Genomic DNA, 20,884 nt, shown 5'->3' with positions numbered 1-20,884 from the left:
TCCCAAACTTTGCAGTCAGTCACTGGGTGACTATGTACGCAAGGTTAGAAAAAGTGTGCGGGGCCGCCAAAAGCCAATCACATTTCTTTCATTGTTTTCAGTGGGGAAATTTTAACTGCTGCCATTCTCACATGTTTAATGTCACGGTCCCCAAGTTTGCAAGTTTAGAAAAGTGGGCGGTGCCAACAATAGCCAATCAGATTTCACCTATAGACTTCCTATGTTTAAATTTAAACTGCTGCCGGTCCTTAAATATTAATACTAAGGTCCCCAAACTTTTCAGAGCTAGTCACCAGGCAACTGCGGTTCACAGTTAGAAATAGTGGGTGGAGCCACCAACAGCCAATCAGATTTTAACTACTGATTTTCAATGGGGAAATTCAACCTGCTGCCATTCTCATAGTATTAACACCAGAGTCACTAGGGGACTGCATTTGTAGGTTTTAAAAAGTGGGTGGAGCCACCAGCCAATCAGACTTCACCTATTGATTTTTTTTGGTTTAAATTTAAAATGTTGCCTTTCTCACACTATTTATGTCAGGGTTCCCAAACTTTGCACAGTCACTGGCTGACCACGTATTCAGGGTTAGAAAAAGTGGGTGGAGCCAATCCATTTCCACCCATGTAATTTAATTGGTTTATATTTAAACTGATGCCATTATTTAAGTATTAATTCCAGGGTTGTTAAACTTTTCAAAGTTAGTCACTGGGTATTTGCCATTCAAAGTTAGAAAAAGTAGGAAGAGCCACCAACAGCCAATCCCATTCCACCTATTTACTTTCATGGTGAAATGTAAAATATAGATTGTAAGCTCTACGGGGCAGGGACCTCCTTCCTCTTGTGTCCTCGACTCTTAACTTATTGCTGAATTTATCTTGTATCTATCTGTATTTATTGTTGTACTCTGTATTTATCAATTATTATCTTATTAACACCCTGTTTGTATTAATGTATTCTACTGTACAGCGCTGCGTACACAAGTAACGCTTTATATAGATATACATATACATACATACATACAAAATGCTGTCAGTCCCACAATTTCTATGCCTGAGTCCCCAAAGTTTGCAGAGTTAGTCACTGGGTAAATGCAGTTCCAGGTTAGAAAAAGGGGGAGGAGCCACCAACCACCAATCAGATGTCACTCGTTGACTTTTAGTAGGAAATTTAAGTTGCTGCCATTCAGACTCTATTAAAACCAGGGTCCTCAAACTTTGCACAGTGGCTTTTACTATATAACTGCGGGTCCAAGGTTAGAAAAAGTGGGTGGAACCAACAACAGATCAGATTTCATTCACGTTTTTCAACCCAACATGAAGTTTGTTCTCAAACTTCCCTTTCTAGTTTTAGTTGCTTTCTGTTCAGCACCTCTCCAGTTTGGCATTTTAATAGCTACTTATCTATTTGCTAGAGATGTGTTTACCTTAGCAACCATGCTGAACGCAGGTGGAACAAAGCATGTTGCATTGCACCTAGTACCATTATGAATGGATCACACTTTCACACCTGTGAGTTTCAGCTAAAACATACTAAATAAGTTCATTGGAACCCATGTAAAGCAAATGTGAGGGGGATCAGCAATTGACTTGACCACTACATTTTTTTGTCCCCGTGTAATCTTTTGCTGCCAAAACACTCCCAGAATATAATGGTTAAATGATCAAATCTCCCTTTTCAAAGCTGTGAATAAGGCAGAATCCTGTTCTAGCACAGAATCACTTTTAGGACTGCATTCAATAATAGTCTTTAACTAGATAGTTCAGTAAAAGCACATATGCCAAGTATAAATTTAAAGGTAGGTTTATTAGAATTATTATAGTTCCACTGTAAACTGGACTGAGATTAATGGTCTTGATGCAACTGGAAAATATAAGTCGAAAGAATAAATAAGAAACTATAATCAAGTCAAAATATATTACAAGTCATTTTCTTTTCAGAAAAATAAATTATAGTCAGGATGAGTAACTTATTGATGTTGTCATCTGTTATAGACTTGGCATTATTTTTAACGGTTTATAAATTTTCCAACTCAGAAATCCCTTTGACAAATATTCAATGTCATTCAACAATACTGCTACAGATTTGTATCAGATATATCAGGACACATTTTTAACAGTATAGAAAACTGAAAAGTGTCAGTTTTATTGTTTAGGTGTTTATTAGAAGCCCCCTTGTTGTTTGGCCCATTACATGTATAAAACCATTAAGCCTGCAGGCCCATGCCTTTTTATGTTAAAGTACTTTTTGAAATGTGTGTAAAAACATGTGTTCTACTGAATACAAATGATGAAAATGAATAGCTAGGCATCTGAAGGATCCCTAATCTTACAATCATAATTACAGAGGCAGCAACACAGTGAGCCTTATCAGATTCATTCCTAGTTAGCAAAATTTGTCAGTTTTAAAAGAGGTTCAAATTTTTTTTCAGGTAACATGAGACAAGTAGCAGAGATACAAAATGGTCAGATGGCCATGCCTAAAGTGCAGATCAGTCACACAAAAGCAAAACTAACAGTTCCACAGGTAAAACACAAAAAAAATCATATCAATATACAATAAATAATGACAAACTTAATTAGTAAAGAGGAACAGCTGTAAAAGTTGAAGCCTGAAGCTCATTCAAGAAACATATCAGGTTGGTTAAAATCACAAAACTACAGCTTTAAAGAAGAAGGAAAGGTAAAACTAAGTAAGCTTTATCAGAAATATCTATGTAAATACAGCCAGAAGCACTCACAGAAAATCTAAAGAAAAACATGATTTCTTGTCTCCTTTTTTGTAAACATGTTCTTTGGTATCAGACTTCCTTTCTCAGAAAAATCCTTTATCTCCTCTCTCCCTTCTTCTGCTCCTCCCTTCCTTAAGAATTCATAAAATTCACTCCCCCTCCCTTAAAATGTGTAATCTGAGCTACCAGCCTCTAGAGCTGCAGCAGGAAGCTAAAGACCAAGCTAAAATGGCAGCTGCAATCTTAAAGCATTAGGTTTAAAGCTTCTAGGGCTTTCTTCAGAATAAATATAGCGTCCTAGGTGGCACTAATGTGGTGAATCTATTGGCAGTAAAATGCCAAAATTACTTTCCTTCTCCTTCTACTACAGTCTGGAGAGTTCATTTAAGGTAAATGCACAAAGATTCATTACCGGGTTTCAGCAGACAAAACATGGAATGCTAAGCAACTGAAAAAGTTACATGGTCTGGAAAGTAATCTTTAGCCCCTTTTTGTACATACAGAATGTGTTCACCTTTGGAGAACAAACATGTGTTTTTAATTAACATTGATGGTAATATGTTGGCTCAAATTAGTTCACCTTGAGAATCTATTTATTTATTTAACTATTTATTCAGGGTCCCTACATCTACTATTATTGCTTTTAGGGCATAACTTCTTCGTTTTTTGGTGTTTAATGAATTTGTGACTTTTTTTTTTTGCTTTCTCATATGAAATGTTCATCGTGCTCAAAGATAAAGTAATTTTGTTTGAAGTCTACTATTATGACATTTACTTATAATATATTTGATATATGTTATCAGCTAAGGGATGAATTAAGCTATTTGCACTGCTTGTTTTTGAACTATTTATATTTTATTTATTATATGAATCTGTACATCAATATTCTTGGGGTCTGTGGATGAGATAGGATGAGTTAAATATATATAGTATTAGTTAAATTACACTGACACTTTTTGGCACATAGCTTTACATCTCCTTATTATGCACTATGAGGGTACTGATATTTGTGAATATACATTCTGATATACTACATAAACTTGATAGCATATTCACCAGCCCCAATCCTGGACCTAGCAGGGATTTTAAAAATCGTATTTACAAATTTGAAACTCTCCCATTAAGAGAATTACATACTTGGTGGGAAATAGCCAGTTGAGAAATATATACAACTAAAAAAGATGCCCTGGGGGATTGGGGGGGGGGGGGAGATTAGGTACTGAGACATTTCCAACATCACTTAGTAAAACTGTACCATTATGTCATGTTGGAATCAAACCCTGACAGATTGTTCACTCAAATTAATGGATCTTGTAGTTTAAGAAAACATTCAATAAACCTATGAGACACGTAGGGCTTTCGGATTTTTAGCCTTTTCAGCACATAGCAAATCTCAGAAATTCAAGACTTTTTTTTCTGCGACTTTTAGCGCTAAAAAATCAGAATCGGAAAAAAATCAGACCATTTGTAAATGGCCCCCTCAAAGCATAGAATCAAAGTGAACATTTTTTAATCTCAAAAATCAGAGTTTGACTACGTAAATGAAACTTTACAAAAAAAAAAAAAAGGATCAAGAAACTAGAAACAGGAAAAATGGAAAACAAAACACAAAATGTTGCTTTTGATAAAAGGGATTTTCAAAAAGGACAGGGTTTATTTATAGAATTGAGAATGTTGTCCTGATACTTTCTTTTTGCAGATTATGAAAGACAAAGATTATTGTCTAAAGAGTTAGTAAATGTAAAAAATGAGGCACAATTGTACCATGTATATATACCTGGGGATCTCACTGGTCAATTATACCTGAGGAAGTGATAGAGTTAAACACCTTCCCCAAAGCGTTATGTGGTGTGGATAAGGAGTAATTTTGAAGCTCTACTAATAAATCTTAACTTTTTTCAACATAAGTGGAACTACGTTTTTCTCATTTTCAGGATACTGCTAGCTTGCCCTTCTTTCCTTTTTCTTCCCAGGGTTCAAAGGAACCAGGGCTTTAAAGGTGTTCTCAAATAATCTAGCTGGAAATAAGATGCCCCATTATCAATTTAAAACTCCAGGAACCAAAGGAGCAACAATTGCAATAAATCACTCAAAAAAGATGTCAGAAGGAAGAAAATCAAAGAAGAGGCAGGTGGAAATTCAGATGCTCTGAAATACCAACCGAGAAAAAAAAAGGAACAAATGGTATCGGAATTATCATCAAGGGTATTAAATGAAGTTGAACTGAGTAAATTCAGTAACAGAAAGGGAAACAAATTGCCCAGTGTACTCTAGACCCCCAGCTGGTATTCATTTTAATTTTTGAAATGTATGCTCTGCAACGCCAATGCAATAGTGAATAAAATGAGCTTAAATGCAATCCAATAGCTATAAACTTTTATCCTACCAGTTTGAGAAATTCTATGGTTAACTTATATTAGAGATAGGCTGGAAATGATCTTACAACACTACATAATATGACCCTGCCTTATTATAAAAATCTCACAACCTCATAAATATAGAGACTCTGGATGACTTTAAACATAAGTCAATAGGTATCAGAACCGCAGAGGGTGGTCTTATTTTAGTAATAAACGAGTTAACATATATAACTGAGGCAGAATGACAACTGCACAATTCTGAAACAAACAGTAATTACAAAAAATCCATTGAAAGGCCTACTGTTTAATAGTTAATAGATATAGTGACTTGGGAATACTTGACTCACAAATTGAGGACTTTCTGAAAGTCACACATCCCACTGTAGCTATTTACACCATTTACCAAAGGTACACAAACCAGGTAGACCACCCCCCTTGGGCCAACCCATAGTAGTTGGAATTGGTTCCCTTGGTGAACGTCTGTCTGAGTTGATAGACCCTTGGCACTACATCTACCTTATTATATCAAAGACAGCGGACAGGTAGTGAAGTTTCTAAACACCATGGAGTGGTGTTCTAGTTATAAATGGGCCACAGTGGATGTTTAAGCATTATATCACTGGATTTCACACCATCTAGGTATTAAGACAATATTATTCCATTTTGAACATAACACTATGAAAGATCTCCTACTTCAGGCTACGCAATTACACAATTTTTTTCTTTTCAACGACAAATATTCCTTTATAAACAAGGGACCACCATGAGGGCCAAATCTGTCCTTTCTTACTCCAACCTGTAATATGGCATGGTGGAAGAAGATGTACATCTATACTGATTAAAACCTATTTCAGAAATCTATTTAATATTATGGGTGCTACATAGATGATCTCCTTTTCATTTGGAAAGAGGACAAAGTACTCTTTAAAGGGAATGTAAAAAGTCACCCAATTAAGAGAATCTGGTACGATCCCTAAATCCACTATTTTATGCTTTCAGTTGCAAAGATAAACAACCTGGTGTCTTCAGCTCTAACAGGCACCCTTTCTCTATACAAGCTGTACAAGAGACTTACAGGTATATTTATCATGCTGTGTAAAAAGTGGAGTCAAGCATTATTGGTGATGTTGCCCAGAGCAACCAATCAGCAAATGGATTTCAACAGTTAGAAAACCAAAGCAAAGCATCTGATTGGCTGCTATGAGCAACATCACCAGTAATGTTTTACTCCACTTTTTACATAGCATGATAAATATACCCCTTAGGCAGTTGCTGGCTGCCCTTTCTGAGTGACGCCAGACCTGGTCGGAACAGATAATACACAGACAGGAAACAAGCATACTTGCTTCTGATTGGTTCCTGCTACACACAGAAGATTGTGCAGTAGGAGAGGGATCAGATTGAAGCAGGGGGCTGACAGAAGTTTCCTGTGAGAAAACCAGATTGATTATTTCAACAACAGTAAAAAAAATAAAGCATGCATATACTTTAAGTTGCTTGTTTTCAGGGATTCAAGAATCCCTACTTAATGGGTTGACAGGATGACATGCATTATCATACATACATAAGGCTCATACATCATGTTTTAGAAACAGAAAGGAGTCTAAAAAAATACAATTTGTTTATCTGCTTTATCATACTACAAAATACTACAAAATAAATTTGTACATTGTCTTAAATTGACCAAGTAAATAAAGAATAGATTACCAACTGCTTATCTATATCACACAGCCCTGCAAAGACACTTGTTACTAAATGCTGTACCAAACCTTATTAAAGATAATTACATTTAAGCAAAACGCAATTGCTACGCAGCAGTATTCCATGGACCTAAACAAGTTATAAGATGTCTTAATTAAAAAAAAAAAAAGAAAAAAACAACAACATAAAATCACAATTTCAAATTCAATTTATTGAGCAATTCAATATCAAGATATATTTTTCCCTTCGAGTAAGATATATATTGAGACCTCACGGGCTAAGAAGTAATTTTATTTTCTTCTTACATTCAAGGTCTAAAACTTGTTAAAAACTTCTGTCTAATTATACAAGATAACAGGAGGCACATTACGTTTTTTCTTATTTAATTATAATCCAATATTCTAGTAAATGGAACTATTATAATGTCATCTGGATCCACAAGTCTAATAGCACAGGGTTACATAGCTGTGCTTAAATAGTCAGTTTTTGACAGTATTAAGGCTTTTTGGGGTGTTACTACAGCAGTAAACCTGTTATAAATTACATTTCAATAGAATTAATTTAGGTCTGTTGGGTTAGTAACAATACTACTAAACATGACTTTGCCATAACTAGAGAAATAGGGACATATGGCTTAAAAACTTTTGATGTGAAAACTGGGAAAGATCTTATACCTGCACCTGTATGGACACCTTTTTTTGGTTGCAATTGCTACACACAGCTATGCACATCAAAAGTTAACAAACAAGCAATAGGTACAAATACTACAGAGGTAGAAATGTTCCAATCAACATAAATGTAATATATAGTATTTCGTAAGATAACTGGTAATTAAGATAGTGCTGAACTAAAAATGGAGGAAAAAAGTATCCAGTTATAAGATACCCTAGAGCAAATCTATACCAACTCCCAAAAGATTTATGTTTTATTTTAACAACAATGTTATTAGCTATATTTTTTAGTAATAAGCAAGATTTCAAACTGCTAGCCAAGGAAAGCCATATTGATTCTACATTTGTAAACTTTGTAGCAGGTTTAATAGATTTGTAAAAACATATAAAAGAAGGCAGTAACCAAAAAATTAGTTTTCTTTATTTAAAAAAGAAAAAAAAAAAGATACTTTTTTTTAACCTCTTAGACCAATAACACACAGATTTGTAGCCAAGTGTTAAAAAATTGCTACCACTGGCTACAACTCTCCCCGAAAATGCATTACCATAGACAAACGTTGGGATCACAGCAAGTAAAACATATAACTCACAGCGATCTGGCTTTATCGTGGGAAATTGCCTTCTTCACTATTTCCTGAGATTAAGCCAAATGCCCTGAGTAATATGTTTTACTTATAGCAATGCCAATGTTAGTATATACCAAGGAAATTTTGGGGAGATTTGTAACCACCGATAGCTATTATTTAATGCTGGCTACAAATCTCCCCATGTATCATTGCCCTTAGACACCTTGGATTTTTCTATTGGCTTTTTCTATAACCTATAGATTCTTTTAATAATCAACAAATTTATGCCCCGCTTTATAAAAGATACATACTATACATCATTCACGTCAATCCCTGCACCACTGGCGCTTACAGTCTATGGTCCCTACAATATTCACACACAGAAGGGTCAATATATTTTTTTTTTTTTTTTTTTTTTAACCTGCCTGTTGCACTGAAAGCCAGCTATTACCAGTCTAAAACTTTACAAATGTAAATTTCTGTTCTATGGCTATATTCTGTAACCATGTTGCTTTTGAGAAAGTGGCAGGTAGCCATGAAATGTGTCAAGTGCATGGTTATCGGGAAGGTACCTATGAGAACTCCTTGTTTCTTAAAGGACAAGGAAAGGTTAATATAAATTAAAAGTAAGTCTAAAGGCATTCTTTTTAAATACTTACTGCATATCTAAATTCCCAAATCCCTGCTTGCTTCTCTGAGATAAGGTGCTGGCAGACTACAGCAGTGTGAAGACAACAGTGACATCCATGAAATCTCTCTCCCCTTCCTGTGGGCTGCCAGCGGCAGCCTTCAGTAGCAATGCACATGTGCGTAACTTGATCCTGTCTCCTGTTCTGAGCTACACATGCCCACCAGCCGATCAGAAGCGGATCTGCCAGAGGGAGGGGGGAGGGAATGAAAAACATGTGCAGTATGAAGCAAGGAGGGAAAGGAAGGGAGAATACCTTTTTAGAGATGGCTGCCTGTTCTAGATAATGTGAAGTAAGTGTGACTGAGTAAATATTTGATTAGGTGAGCTAAAAGTGTGGCGTTTTAACTAAACAATAGGAGGACTATTGGGCAGTATGCTTTTTAAATTTTGACTTGCATTCTCCTTTAATGAGACTAATAAAGATTTGATTATAATGATCTGCTCCGCTGGTGCTCTGTGCAATGAATTGTTAATCTACTGGATGATGCTTTCCAGTGGCTGGATCACGTGCAACATGGCGTGAGACAGTAAAAAAATAAATAGTTTGAAAACTGTAAATATCCCAGAAATCAATATAGAAAATAAATGTAAATTGCAATTATTTTGGGGGGGTTAGCTACATTTTAAGTTACTTTTGTTTAGGTCAACATTGTTAACATCCAATTCAGGCTATACAGACCCCTAGTCATTCCTTTCACTTCCACCTACAAGATCCCTAAAGCTCATGGCACACAGCATGTATCCCCCTCCATCACCTTTGCGCCTATATGAATATTTAATTAAAAGGATTGTTTACCTTTAAATTAACATTTAGTATAATGTAGAGAAAGCTGTACTGAGATTTTACAATTGGTCATTTTTTTTATAATTTGCATTTTTTAATTATTTAGCTTTTTGTCTAGCAGCTATCTGGTTGCTAGGGTTCAATTTAACTTAGCAACCAGGCACTGGTTTAAAAGAGAGAAGGATATGAATAGGAGAAGGCCTAGCTAGAAGGGTAAGTAATAAAAAGTAGCAATGACAATAAAATTGTAGCCTCACAGAGCAATAGTAGGATCCTGGAAGCTAGATGCAAGATTCCCCCAATAAGAATAATTTAGATTTGACAGTATCATGCAAATAAATGCCATAAAGAAATCTGAGTGTTTATTATTTAAGTTTTATTATCCTTTGCTTGAATGGGCATATTATTTGTCGCTAGTATTCAACATTAAAAGATGACAATTGAAAACAATTTCTGAAGTACAAATCCTTTAAACATGGACACAAATTCCTAATTAATGAGGAAGCAGACTCTCTAGATACGTTATGCCACTAGCTATGTTATCATGTCAATGCCAAAAGATCAAGCTTATTCCCTCTAGCCTAATTTTAGTCTAAAGTTAACAGCAATTCTGTGATCATTAAGCTACTAACTGCATATGCTCATAGCATACAAATCTGCACTTATAAAAATGCAGTCATTCCTCTCAAAGTTGATAATATAATAATCCTTAAAATGACAAGCCCAATCTAATTATGTTCTTCTCTACACATGTCATAGACAGCAAACAGGGAAATTAGTTTCTTCCTTGTCACCATGCCGTGGGAAGTCCCACACCACCTGTGTTATTTTGAGGAAAGCATTCCTCTCTTCTTATCTTCTCAAAGTTTTTATATTTGACCATGTTCTCAAATCTCTGCAAACATTCCTTTGTTGGTGCCAGATATGCCAAACAGCTTACTGCCATTATAACACAACCAAAAGATCTTATGTCAGTTAAAATAGTTGTAAGACTAATCTACTCGTCTGTCATAAGTCTAAGGTGCCCATTTATCAATGTCCGAATTTCAGACATTTAAAATTATGATAGAAAAAATTTGGATTTAATCCGATAATTTCTGATGTGCGTTAAAAGCGTGAAAATTTCGCATTGTGGTCATACGAAAATATCGTGGTACGATCCTGAAATTTTGTACATATGCACAGTTCTAAAACTTGGAAAAAATACAAATTTTTCCCATTCTATCCCAATCGTACTTTGATAAATGGGCCCCAAGAGTATAAATGGATGTTAAATAATGCTATAGAGACTCCAGTGAGCCTTTCTATAAAGTTCTCTTTGATGTTACGAGGCCTATTAAAACCAGCTATATCTACTTAGATTTTTATATTCAGCAAGGTCACCAAACAAGCAGATAATTATGCTATTTGGCCACTCATGTTCATGGAAACAGAAGTTACTTTATGTTTGGTTCTTGTAAGTGCAGGGGTACACGGGGAGATTAGTCGCGCTGCAACAAATCTCCGTTGTCGTGGGCGACTAATCTCCCCACAATTCCAAATATTTTATTTAAATATATGTCTTATCCCTTTCTGCCTGTAAAACAGACAATGGCCAGCTAGAATGGGTATAGAGCATGGGGACTCTAACACATAGGATGAACCTTTGCTATGTGGAAGGGTCAAGGGGAAGATACAGTGCAACTACAACTCATGCAGGCTGTGTGCAAAAAGAATAGAGAAAGGAAGCCAGAAGGTTCTTTCAGCAATTGTGCAATGGATCCACAGGAATATGCAGTGATACTCACAAATGCAGATGCAGAGCAAATTAATTGGCAGGTCCAATGCACAACAAGCAGAATAAGGTTGCACCACTGTGAAGTAAAGAATGTCCTTAGGGTTTCCACCGTAAGTGGTCCGTATCCCATACAGCAGACCTGGATCAGGGAGAATAATCTAAGCCTAATAACTTTGTCACTACTGCGGTCCTTTCACTAAGGCAGCAGAACCTATTAGGGCTCTGGCACACGAGGAGATTTGTCGCAGGCGATTTTTAAAAGAGCGATTTAGCGACAAGATGCCAATGCTAAATCAATGGAAATCTCCAGCATCAAAACATACGAGGCTACTTCAAATCACCTGCTGTTTCAAATCGCACACAGACCCTTTTCTGAGCGACTTGAGTAAACATGAGGGGGGGGTTAACTGTTGAGTGTACCATGGGTAGCAGATCGCCTGGAGCTCAACTCGCATGAAATCTCTTCGTGGGTATTGTTGTGGCGACTTGTCACCAAAGCGTCAGGGGGAAAAAATGCAGGCGACAAATCTCCTCTTGTGCCAGAGCCCTTAGGAGAATACTCCCTGCTATCTCTCCAGGTTGGAGCAAAGAAGTTTCTGCCACACAGATCTAAAGGCCAAGAATGATCAACCCCTAACCAAACACTATATAAAAGTGCTGCAGGAAGTGGTCATACCTATGGGCCAATAAAGTACATAATTCTAATAGCAAAAAAAAAAATATACACAAGCTTTTCCCAGCAACAGGGAATTAGGAAATGGTAGGGTTTAAAGACATAGGGGATTGTTGTTGCTACATATGCAAAACAGCTTTCCTTTTTTTGTTGTGAGAATATGTTTTACACAAAAACAATGTGTCACTTACGCATAACAATACAAAACTTTTATGCAGGAGCAAAAAGCCAAAGCATACTATACACTGCAGTCATAAAATGGGGAGCAGTCAACAAAACTGTAATACGTGCTCTGGAAATAACTGCCAAGCTCCTAAGATATTTCTTATGTGAGGACACCCCCTAGAATGCGTTTTTGTATTGTCATTAAAGAAGTGGATCAGTTGTTTATGTTGGGTATTATATCTATTTGGTAATTTCCCCTTCTTTGCTGAAAAACACTCCATCCTTCCCACATTTTCTATTAGTATTTCCTGAAGTGCAGGAACTTGCAGCACAGCTTTCATAAAAGTATCATGGGTATGGAAGGTTAAATACACAATTCTGCATTGAATGGAAAAGGGGAAGAAGGTTGAGGTCCTTTATTAAGGAAAGAACAACACTGAAAAGCATCCTCCACATGTTTATGCAAGATTAATATGACTTTCTTCCTTAAAGTCCAAAGATCTCCGAGTTAATAGAAAAATAAATAATTCATGCTTCCTTAGCATACTGCTTTATCCAATTAAAAGAGCAAACAATGTAAAGTCTTTTATTATAAATCCCTAGGGTTCTCCATTATTCGGCAGAATTTAAAAGTTAGGATAAAAATAGTTTATCTTCCAAAAACACTGATCAATCTCTGTATGTGAAGAAATATGTTACAGAACCCACCACCTACTAAGAAGCTGTATAAAACACAGCAAAAAAACAGCAAAGGACACAAAAATAAAGAAAGGCTGGGGAGCCAGCCGAAACGTTAGTCTGCCTGAATACATTTTCTTTATTTTTGCACTAAGACCTGTGAGTGCGGCATTTCTTCTCTTCTCTATATATATCTGAAAAAGTAGCTTTTTTTTATTATGTTATCCACTGTGGAAATCATAAAACTTGAGTATGGGAGAAAACTAGTTAGAAGGGTACCATCGGTGAGGCAACACTGTGCATGTCAGAATAATTCTTCAAAACTTGTTTTTGGGCGCCTTATTATTTTCTCTCTATACTTTCTACCTTGGCAAACCAATAAACTATGGCTTTCAGCACCTCCTCTATGCTGATGATACTTAGATCTCTATCTCTCTCTTCTACTGATCTCAACCTAAAGCTCTTAAAGGAACAGTAACACCAAAAAATGAAAGTGTATAAAAGTAATTACAATATAATGTACTGTTGCCCTGCATTGCTACAACTGGTGTGTTTGCCTCAGAAAGACTACTATAGTTTATATAAGTAAGCTGCTGTATAGCCATGGGGGCAGCCATTCAAAGGAGAAAAGGCACAGGTTACTTAGCAGATAACAGATAAACCCCCATTATATGGCGCTTATCTACTAGTTATCTGCTATGTAACCTGTGCCTTTTCTCCTTTTTTCCAGCTTGAATGGCTGCCACCATGGCTACACAGCAGCTTATTTATATAGTAGCTTTTCTGTAGCAAAAACACCAGTTTTTTGCAGAGCAACAGTACATTATATTTTATTTACTTTAAAACACTTTAATTTTTTGATGTTACTGTTCCTTTAACTTGAATCTTTTATTCAAATCTCATTCTGCTTATTTGCTATCTCTTTTTGGATGTCCCAACACTACCTTATATTAAACCTTTCTAAGACAAAATAGTTCGTTTTCCACCATCCAGCATGCATAACACCCCATAAAGGTCTATCACAGTTAACAATTCCACCATCACCCCAGACCCAGTGCCTTGGGATTATGCACTACCCTCTCCTTCACTCCTCATATCCAGTCACTCACTCACAAAATCACTTTCACCAAAAATATTTCCAAAACATGATCATTTATCATGCTGCCAAAATTCTATTTTACTCGTTCATCATATAATTCCTGGACTACTGTGCTGCCAGGCTCATACACCTCGGCAACCACTCCTCCTCTGCCATGCCACTCTACTTAGTCTCTGCAATGGCTTCTACTACATTTTATAATAAAATGAATACTAATGACCCTCACACTCAAAGCCGTTCATAACCCTATTCTACATCTTATCTCTAGATACTCACCAACTCTTGTTATGAGCTTCTCTACTGACCTGCTCCTCAACTTCTTTCTCATTCCTTCCTCACACACTCTCCCATTCAAGATTTAGCAAGGGCTGCCCCCCTTCTCTGGAATTTACCCCTACAGTCTGTTCAATGTTCTACCAATCTTTTTGCCTTCAAAAGAGCTTCAAAAAAACATGTTTCTTTAGAGAAGCTTACCCTTGACAAAACTTCAGTTCTGCAATATGGAATACCATGTGCTATATCGCTTACCTTGCTATTTGTATCAGCCCCTTCTTCTTTTAGATTGAAAGCTATTTTGGTCAGGGCCTCCATCTCCTGTATCAGTTATTTGTTGCTTTGTATGTAGTTCTATATGTTCAATGTATAAGCCCATTTATTACACAGTGCTTTCAACTATGATGATGCACTTTATAAATACATAATATTGATGATGATATTAATAATAATAATAATAATAATAATAATAATAATAATAATAATAATAATAATATCAATAATCATCATCATAAAACATGTTTTCCCATCACAGAATCCAATCAATGTCATTTCTCAGCAGTAGCTTAAACTCCTACTGGGCATGATCATTGAAATAAAAGTCTGTTACATAGTAATTGTTACAATTTGATACATTGCTTACATTTCTTACTGATCAGAAATAAATAAAAAACAATGTATTAAACCGTAACAGTTGCAATTGTATCCAGCACAGTGCTTCTGGGAAAGATAAAGAAAAAAGTTACTGCACTGGTGCAGGACCCCAGAAAGCTCAGAATTGGCATGGGGAATGTATATATCTGCCACTAAATGGTAAAAAATAAATGTTTTTCAGTGTTCCTTCAGGAATTTGTGCAGTGGGAGTGTGACTGCTTTATGATATAGACAGAGATTACAGTGACTGGGTTGTGCCTCACAGCCCTTCCCATCCCGACAGTTATGTTCTATGCTAAGAACTTTTATCATCCAGGTAAGAAGAGAGGTCAAAGTGGTGCCAACTACCTTCCAGGCCAGTCAGGTTTGTAAGAGAACATTTGTAGGCATTTGTAGCTGCAGGTATGAGACAGACACAATGAGCATAGCCTTGTTATGGAAGAATAACATCACGTGGTTTCACTAAAGAGTTTGCGCTGGGATAGCACTAGGGCCTCTAAGTACTTACGAATTTTGAAATCTTTCTTTCCCCGTCATCTCCACCATGGCCTGAATGATCCGTATGGGCAGGCATCGTCCCAGGAATTCCCATCCTGTTCTTGCGATTCATCTTTCCGAATGAAGGAAGGGATGCCCGCAATAGATACACGCTGCGGACGCTGCCAGTCGGAACTGACAGCCGATTATTATTAGAGAGAGAAGCGGATTAGTCCAAAGGGAGGGGCGCACTTATCCAATTATGCCCAGAGCTGACAGTTAGCTCCCAGCATGTCACTCTGCAGCCACAGAGCTCAGGCACCCGTGCCGACACAAATATTCTAAACCTCCGCCTAACTGAATATTCCCGCCACTTCAGCCCCGCCCCCTGCCATCGTACCAGCCAATCCAAGAGTACAATATTTCTGCCCGGGCATAAAGTAGGAAGTGTGACATGTAATAATTTCAAGCGTATTGGGTTTTGCGGAGGCTCGTCCCGCCATATTGAAGCCTGGCGGGTTGCTAAATCTACAGACCTTTGTCATTTGAATTCCGTGTCTGTGTGACCTAAAAAAATGTATATGAAATGTCTGCTAGAGTGTATATAAGCTGCTGATAATAACACGTGTTTATTATTCACTTTTCAAATACGTTCATATTCTGGTCCTTCACATTCTAGACGCCCTATTGACCCTAGAAATAAGTTGGCAGTTTAAAGTGGATGTGGAGCAAACAATAATTTTGTGTAGTAATTTCATGCAACCTCCCAGGGTAACGACATAAGTTTCAAATTTACAATGGTTTTAAAGTTATATGTATAAATATAAATGCTAAGAGCAGTATCAATCTCTAAGCCTTTTGGCTTTTGCCTTTTGAAACAATGTAGAAGAAGCATGCAAAACTGACCTGCTACATTGTTTCAAGAGACAGAACCAGCAGTGCAGAAAGAGATATGTTGGGTTTACATCCCCTTTAAATAGCAGAAATAGTTATATTATCATTTTAAAAAAAAAACAGCTTGTTTTAGAATGTTGTGCAAAGCTTGAGAGTCCAACACTAAAATCCAAAGGGGACACAGAGATCCATATGCAAAGCAGTGGAGACCATGCCTTTATATTCAGTCAAACCTTGATCACAAAAAGAGATTCTGTGTAGGAAGTAACCATTTTCAATTTTCATATTTTTTCACTTTCACAGCTGCTGTCTCCTGAGTGACCCAGTATTCTAAGTCACTTACCCTTTTCCTTGGGCTGGTGCTCCTTTTCTTTATATTACTGTTTGCTTGTTGAGCACCACGCCCCCATCTTCTTTCGCTCCTCTGGGCATCCTCAGTGAATCTGGATGAGCAAACATGCAGTATAGAAATTTCCTTGAGACTTCTGTACTACTTGTCTGTGAGAAGCAACATGATGGCCCCCTGTTGCTCCAAAGCTTCAGTAGTTTTAGTTTTCCTTCTGATTTCATGAAAATAAGAAAACTTTACAGGTCAGCCTATTTATTTGCAAAGGCCATTATTCTTTGGTGGATAATGACAGACCTTCCAACCAACCCTCAGCAGCTGAGACAAATGAAGAAATTCATCATTATCAATAATTTATATAGACTCAGCAAGTTAGGCAGCACTTTACATTAATTTATATCAAACAGGGGTCTTACAACAGTTTAATAAACAAGGGTTACAGAGTTAAAGCAATAGGATCAGAGGGCCCTACTCATAAGAGCTTACAATCTAAAAGATCAGGGTATTTAAAACATAATGAAGATGAAAACAGTTGGTGACTTATGATAAGCTGGTGTCTGGTCACTTAAGATAACCTGAATATGCTTCTCTAAACAGGTGAGTCTTTAGGGAGAGTTTGAAAGTTTAGAAGGAAAGGGACAGTCTGATAGCTCAAGGCAAAAAGTTCCAGAGACAGGCAGAAGCCCAAGAGAAGTCTTGCAATCAGGAATAGGATAAAGTTATGAGAGGCAAAGGTCAGAAGCAGGTTTGGACTGGGATTCAAAATGGGCCCTGTAGTTTCCAGTACACAGGGGCCCAAACAACAGGGGGGGAGGGCTGGGAAATCCTCTGTTGGGGTAAGAGATCCCAGACTAGGGGTTGGCAACAGAGGTACCTGCCTAGTACCCCCTCCCTGATACACCCTAGGCAGGTGCCTCTTCTGCCCACCCCTAGTTCTGGCCCTGAGCAGAGCATAGGTTATGTTAAGGAGTGTATTTTGACAACCCTTCATTTATTTTTTATTCTTTTGTTAGGTCGCCTTTAACTACAACATATATAAGAGCAGATGAAGCATTTGGAATCAAGACAGTAAGACCATACCCCAAACAAATTTTTGGTTGCTAAACATTACATGTTTATATATACATTTTATTACTAACAATGAATACTCGTACATGAATTTTATATATTATATTTTATACATAATATTATTAAATGAGACATATTGGATAAATGGGAAAAACCCTAATTTTGTAGGCAATTATGAATAATATATGGTGCTGGTTTCACTTTGTGCTAAAAATTAATCCTATCTGTAAAAATGGCCTCTTTATTGGAGCTCCCTATAGATCTTATCACTTCTCTGTCCAGTGTGAAATGAAGAGTGGGCATGTCCTAACGGTCCCTGCCAGAAGCACAGACAGGCCCAATCACAGCCCTGCAGTCACACAAGCACAGGCAGGCTTCAGTTCTCTATCAGCTGCTGATTGGTTCCTAACCTACAGTGCAGTGTACTGAGAGCCGCCGGCCTCTCTGCACATCCAGAGAATTCAGCCAGCAGGAAGTGGAACAGATGGGCAGGGCTAGTGGGGTTTTGGTGGAATTTCTGAATAAATCCATCTGAAACACAACTTTTTAAGCACAATCCTTCTATATATAGAGAAGTATAATTCACTGGTACATTTATAATTTTTATAGGATATGTCTCCTTTAAATAAATGAAAGTTCAACCATAAAGCATTGCATCTTGAGTTTGTTAGTAGGTAATATCATAAAAAGTACACATATATTTGATGGAATCATATTAATAAGACCTAAGTGCAATAATTTAATATGTGTTGAGACGCTCACTTATAACGGGTAAGTTTTGTATAAAGGGACACATAAAATCCCCCAGTGTCCCCTATAAAGACAACCCAAGGCAGGTGAGGTAGGAGATTAAAGTATACAAATATGCTATATATATGAAGTATAAAATATAAGTCTAATATGCCATTATATAAATTCTCAAGGGCCTGACATGATAGTACCGACTAGCTAAGCCTCTATGTGCACTTTGCTATTTGCACAGCTATAACCACAGAGTACACAGAAAGTTGTAAAAGGGGTGTTATATACTTTTGAGATAAGGTATACTATGATTTAAAAAAGGCTAAGACTTTCAGGCTTTCAGGGTCTCATTTGAAGCTGTCTGTGACACATTTAGTTATTGTTCTGTGTTGCTGAAAGCTTCCACAAGACTTTGTCTTTGATTAATGAATAAAGCATCAGTTATGCTGAGAACCTTGTCTCAGGGTCTTGTTCTATAATAAGGTTCTGGTAAATTAAAATTATCAACATATTTTGCATATTTCCCATATTTGGTCTCCTTAGGTGGAACCTCAATGGTAAAATAATCTCATCTGATTTTTGTAATAAGATGTTACTCAATCTGCTTATTTTAATTAAATGCACTAAGATAAAGTATTATTTAGGTATAAGATTTATGACCACTAGTTTATAGTGATCTGTATGCTAATTTGCCATAAGGAGTAATTATACTTATCTACCGGAATAAATGTTTCCTAGCAAGTGAAAAGAGCAATGTTCTTTTCCATACTATAAAAGTGGTATGCAGCGCTACCTAATGTGCTTAGTCCAATAACTTGCCTTTTAGGAACGGTGGAAGACATACTTCCTACCAATGCAGCCAGGGTAATGTTTAGGTCCCTTACATTCTATGCCAAAAAAGCGGTCATAATGAGGTGGATGGGCAACAGTGTTCCGACACTCGAATTCTGGCGCCAGCTCATCAACACTGCCTTACCTCTCATAAAACGCACGTATGAGACTAGAGGGGCACATGGAAAATTTGAAAAAATTTGGGGAATGTGGTGTGAGTCAAATGGGCCCCCAACTAACTAAAATTGGCCATGCCCAATTCAACGTCAAAGCACCAGGGCCATGTCCAGTGCCATAAGTAAGGAGTGAATTTTTTGAAATAATTTGTGTGAAATAAATGTACCAAACACTCGTTTCAATTGTGTAACCTGCTTTATTAAGTATTGTTTTGTATGTATGTTCATGTACTGTTACAAATTAAGAAAAATAAACCTTTAAAAAAAAATAATAAAAGTGGTATGCTTAATGTTACAAGCATTAAAACGAAAGCAAATAATGTAATGAGAAGAAAAACAATGGGCAATGTATTTTTTGACATGCAAAAATACATAGTTAAATAGTTACATTGGGTAAAGTCCATCAAGTTCAACCCTTCCCAAAACCCAGCTTACACACAAACCTATACTGACCTAATTGGTGGATATTGATGCAGCGATCTCCTGCATAAGATAGACTGTATGTTGTTTATGATGGTGTACCATTCTGTTATGGTGGAAGGGTTTGTTTAGGTATCAAAGTTGTTGTTGCTAGGATTAGTTGGGGGAGAATATTATTTTTAAAATTTACAGTTATTCAAATGTGTATAAAAAAATAAGTATAATCTGTGAAGTAAAGTTAAATTGGCAACCTGACATATGTATGGTCTCCCCAAATCATTTACTTTATAATTTAGGTCGATCAAACCAAATGAGTGAGTTGCTATGCAGCAATGACAAGTTCTGCTCAATTCCTAGTAACAGTTAAATGTGAAATGGGCACACTTAAAAGGTCCATAGTAAAAAAAAAGGGCAATGGCACTAGGGACAATTTTTGTGGTATAGGGCAGTGCTACTGCTCTGTGAGCTTTGGTAACTTTCTAAGGTAGTTACTTTAGCATGAATATATGCCCCCTTCCTGCCTGTCTTATTCTCTGTGTTGCTTCCCTCCTTCCCTCTGTCAGAACCTATGTTTTTTTTTTTTTAAATTACGCTCTGTCAGAACCTATGTTTTTTTTTTTAAAAATTACGCACGCATGTAATGCATATCATCTTGGATAAATGCTCAGTTATTTTTCAATTTTTCATCAATGTGACCTTATGTTAGAGCAAAGCTAGATCAGTACTGCTGACACTTGTATAATACCTGTACTGGCTTTTTTATCACAATGTAATGTATTGCAGAGGTAGACACTGCAGCTAAAATAGCAGCATTATCAGATCCTTCAGAGTTCAGAACACAGCAAGGCTTCCCGCTCCTCCACATGAGCTATGAGTCTCTGACTGTGGGTGACAAGAACTAACACAGATCGATTTCCAGATTTCTTTCATGTTAGTGAGCTTTATAATTGGGCTAAGCACTGACAGTCTGTAAATACAAAAACATAAAAATCCTTTCTTTTAAATACAATAAAGAGACTGTTTTTAAACTTCAGCGAAGCCCTTGTCTAAGATTATCACAAACAACATCTATGCTGCAGGTCCTATTAGAAGAAGTATGTATACTTGGCA

General features: G+C 36.8%; 1 protein-coding gene across 5 annotated transcripts in view; it reads right to left on the bottom strand.

Moving 5' to 3' along the window:
• Positions 1-15,664, bottom strand: part of diaph3 (diaphanous related formin 3) — a 261,365-nt gene extending 245,701 nt beyond the window's left edge. For 4 of the 5 annotated variants that reach the window (XM_031897113.1, XM_031897114.1, XM_031897115.1 and 1 more), the window contains exon 1: positions 15,330-15,664. In XM_031897113.1, coding sequence (XP_031752973.1) covers positions 15,330-15,431 — 102 coding nt within the window. In that variant the 5' untranslated portion in view covers positions 15,432-15,664. Of the gene's footprint in view, positions 1-14,170; positions 14,190-15,329 lie in introns of those variants that run through there. The other variant, XM_031897117.1, reaches the window with a different exon arrangement.
• Positions 15,665-20,884: the final 5,220 nt, after the last annotated feature.

Source organism: Xenopus tropicalis, chromosome 2, assembly GCF_000004195.4.
Source record: "Xenopus tropicalis strain Nigerian chromosome 2, UCB_Xtro_10.0, whole genome shotgun sequence".
Taxonomy (NCBI): domain Eukaryota; kingdom Metazoa; phylum Chordata; class Amphibia; order Anura; family Pipidae; genus Xenopus; species Xenopus tropicalis.
This window is presented reverse-complemented; position numbering and strand designations above follow the sequence as displayed.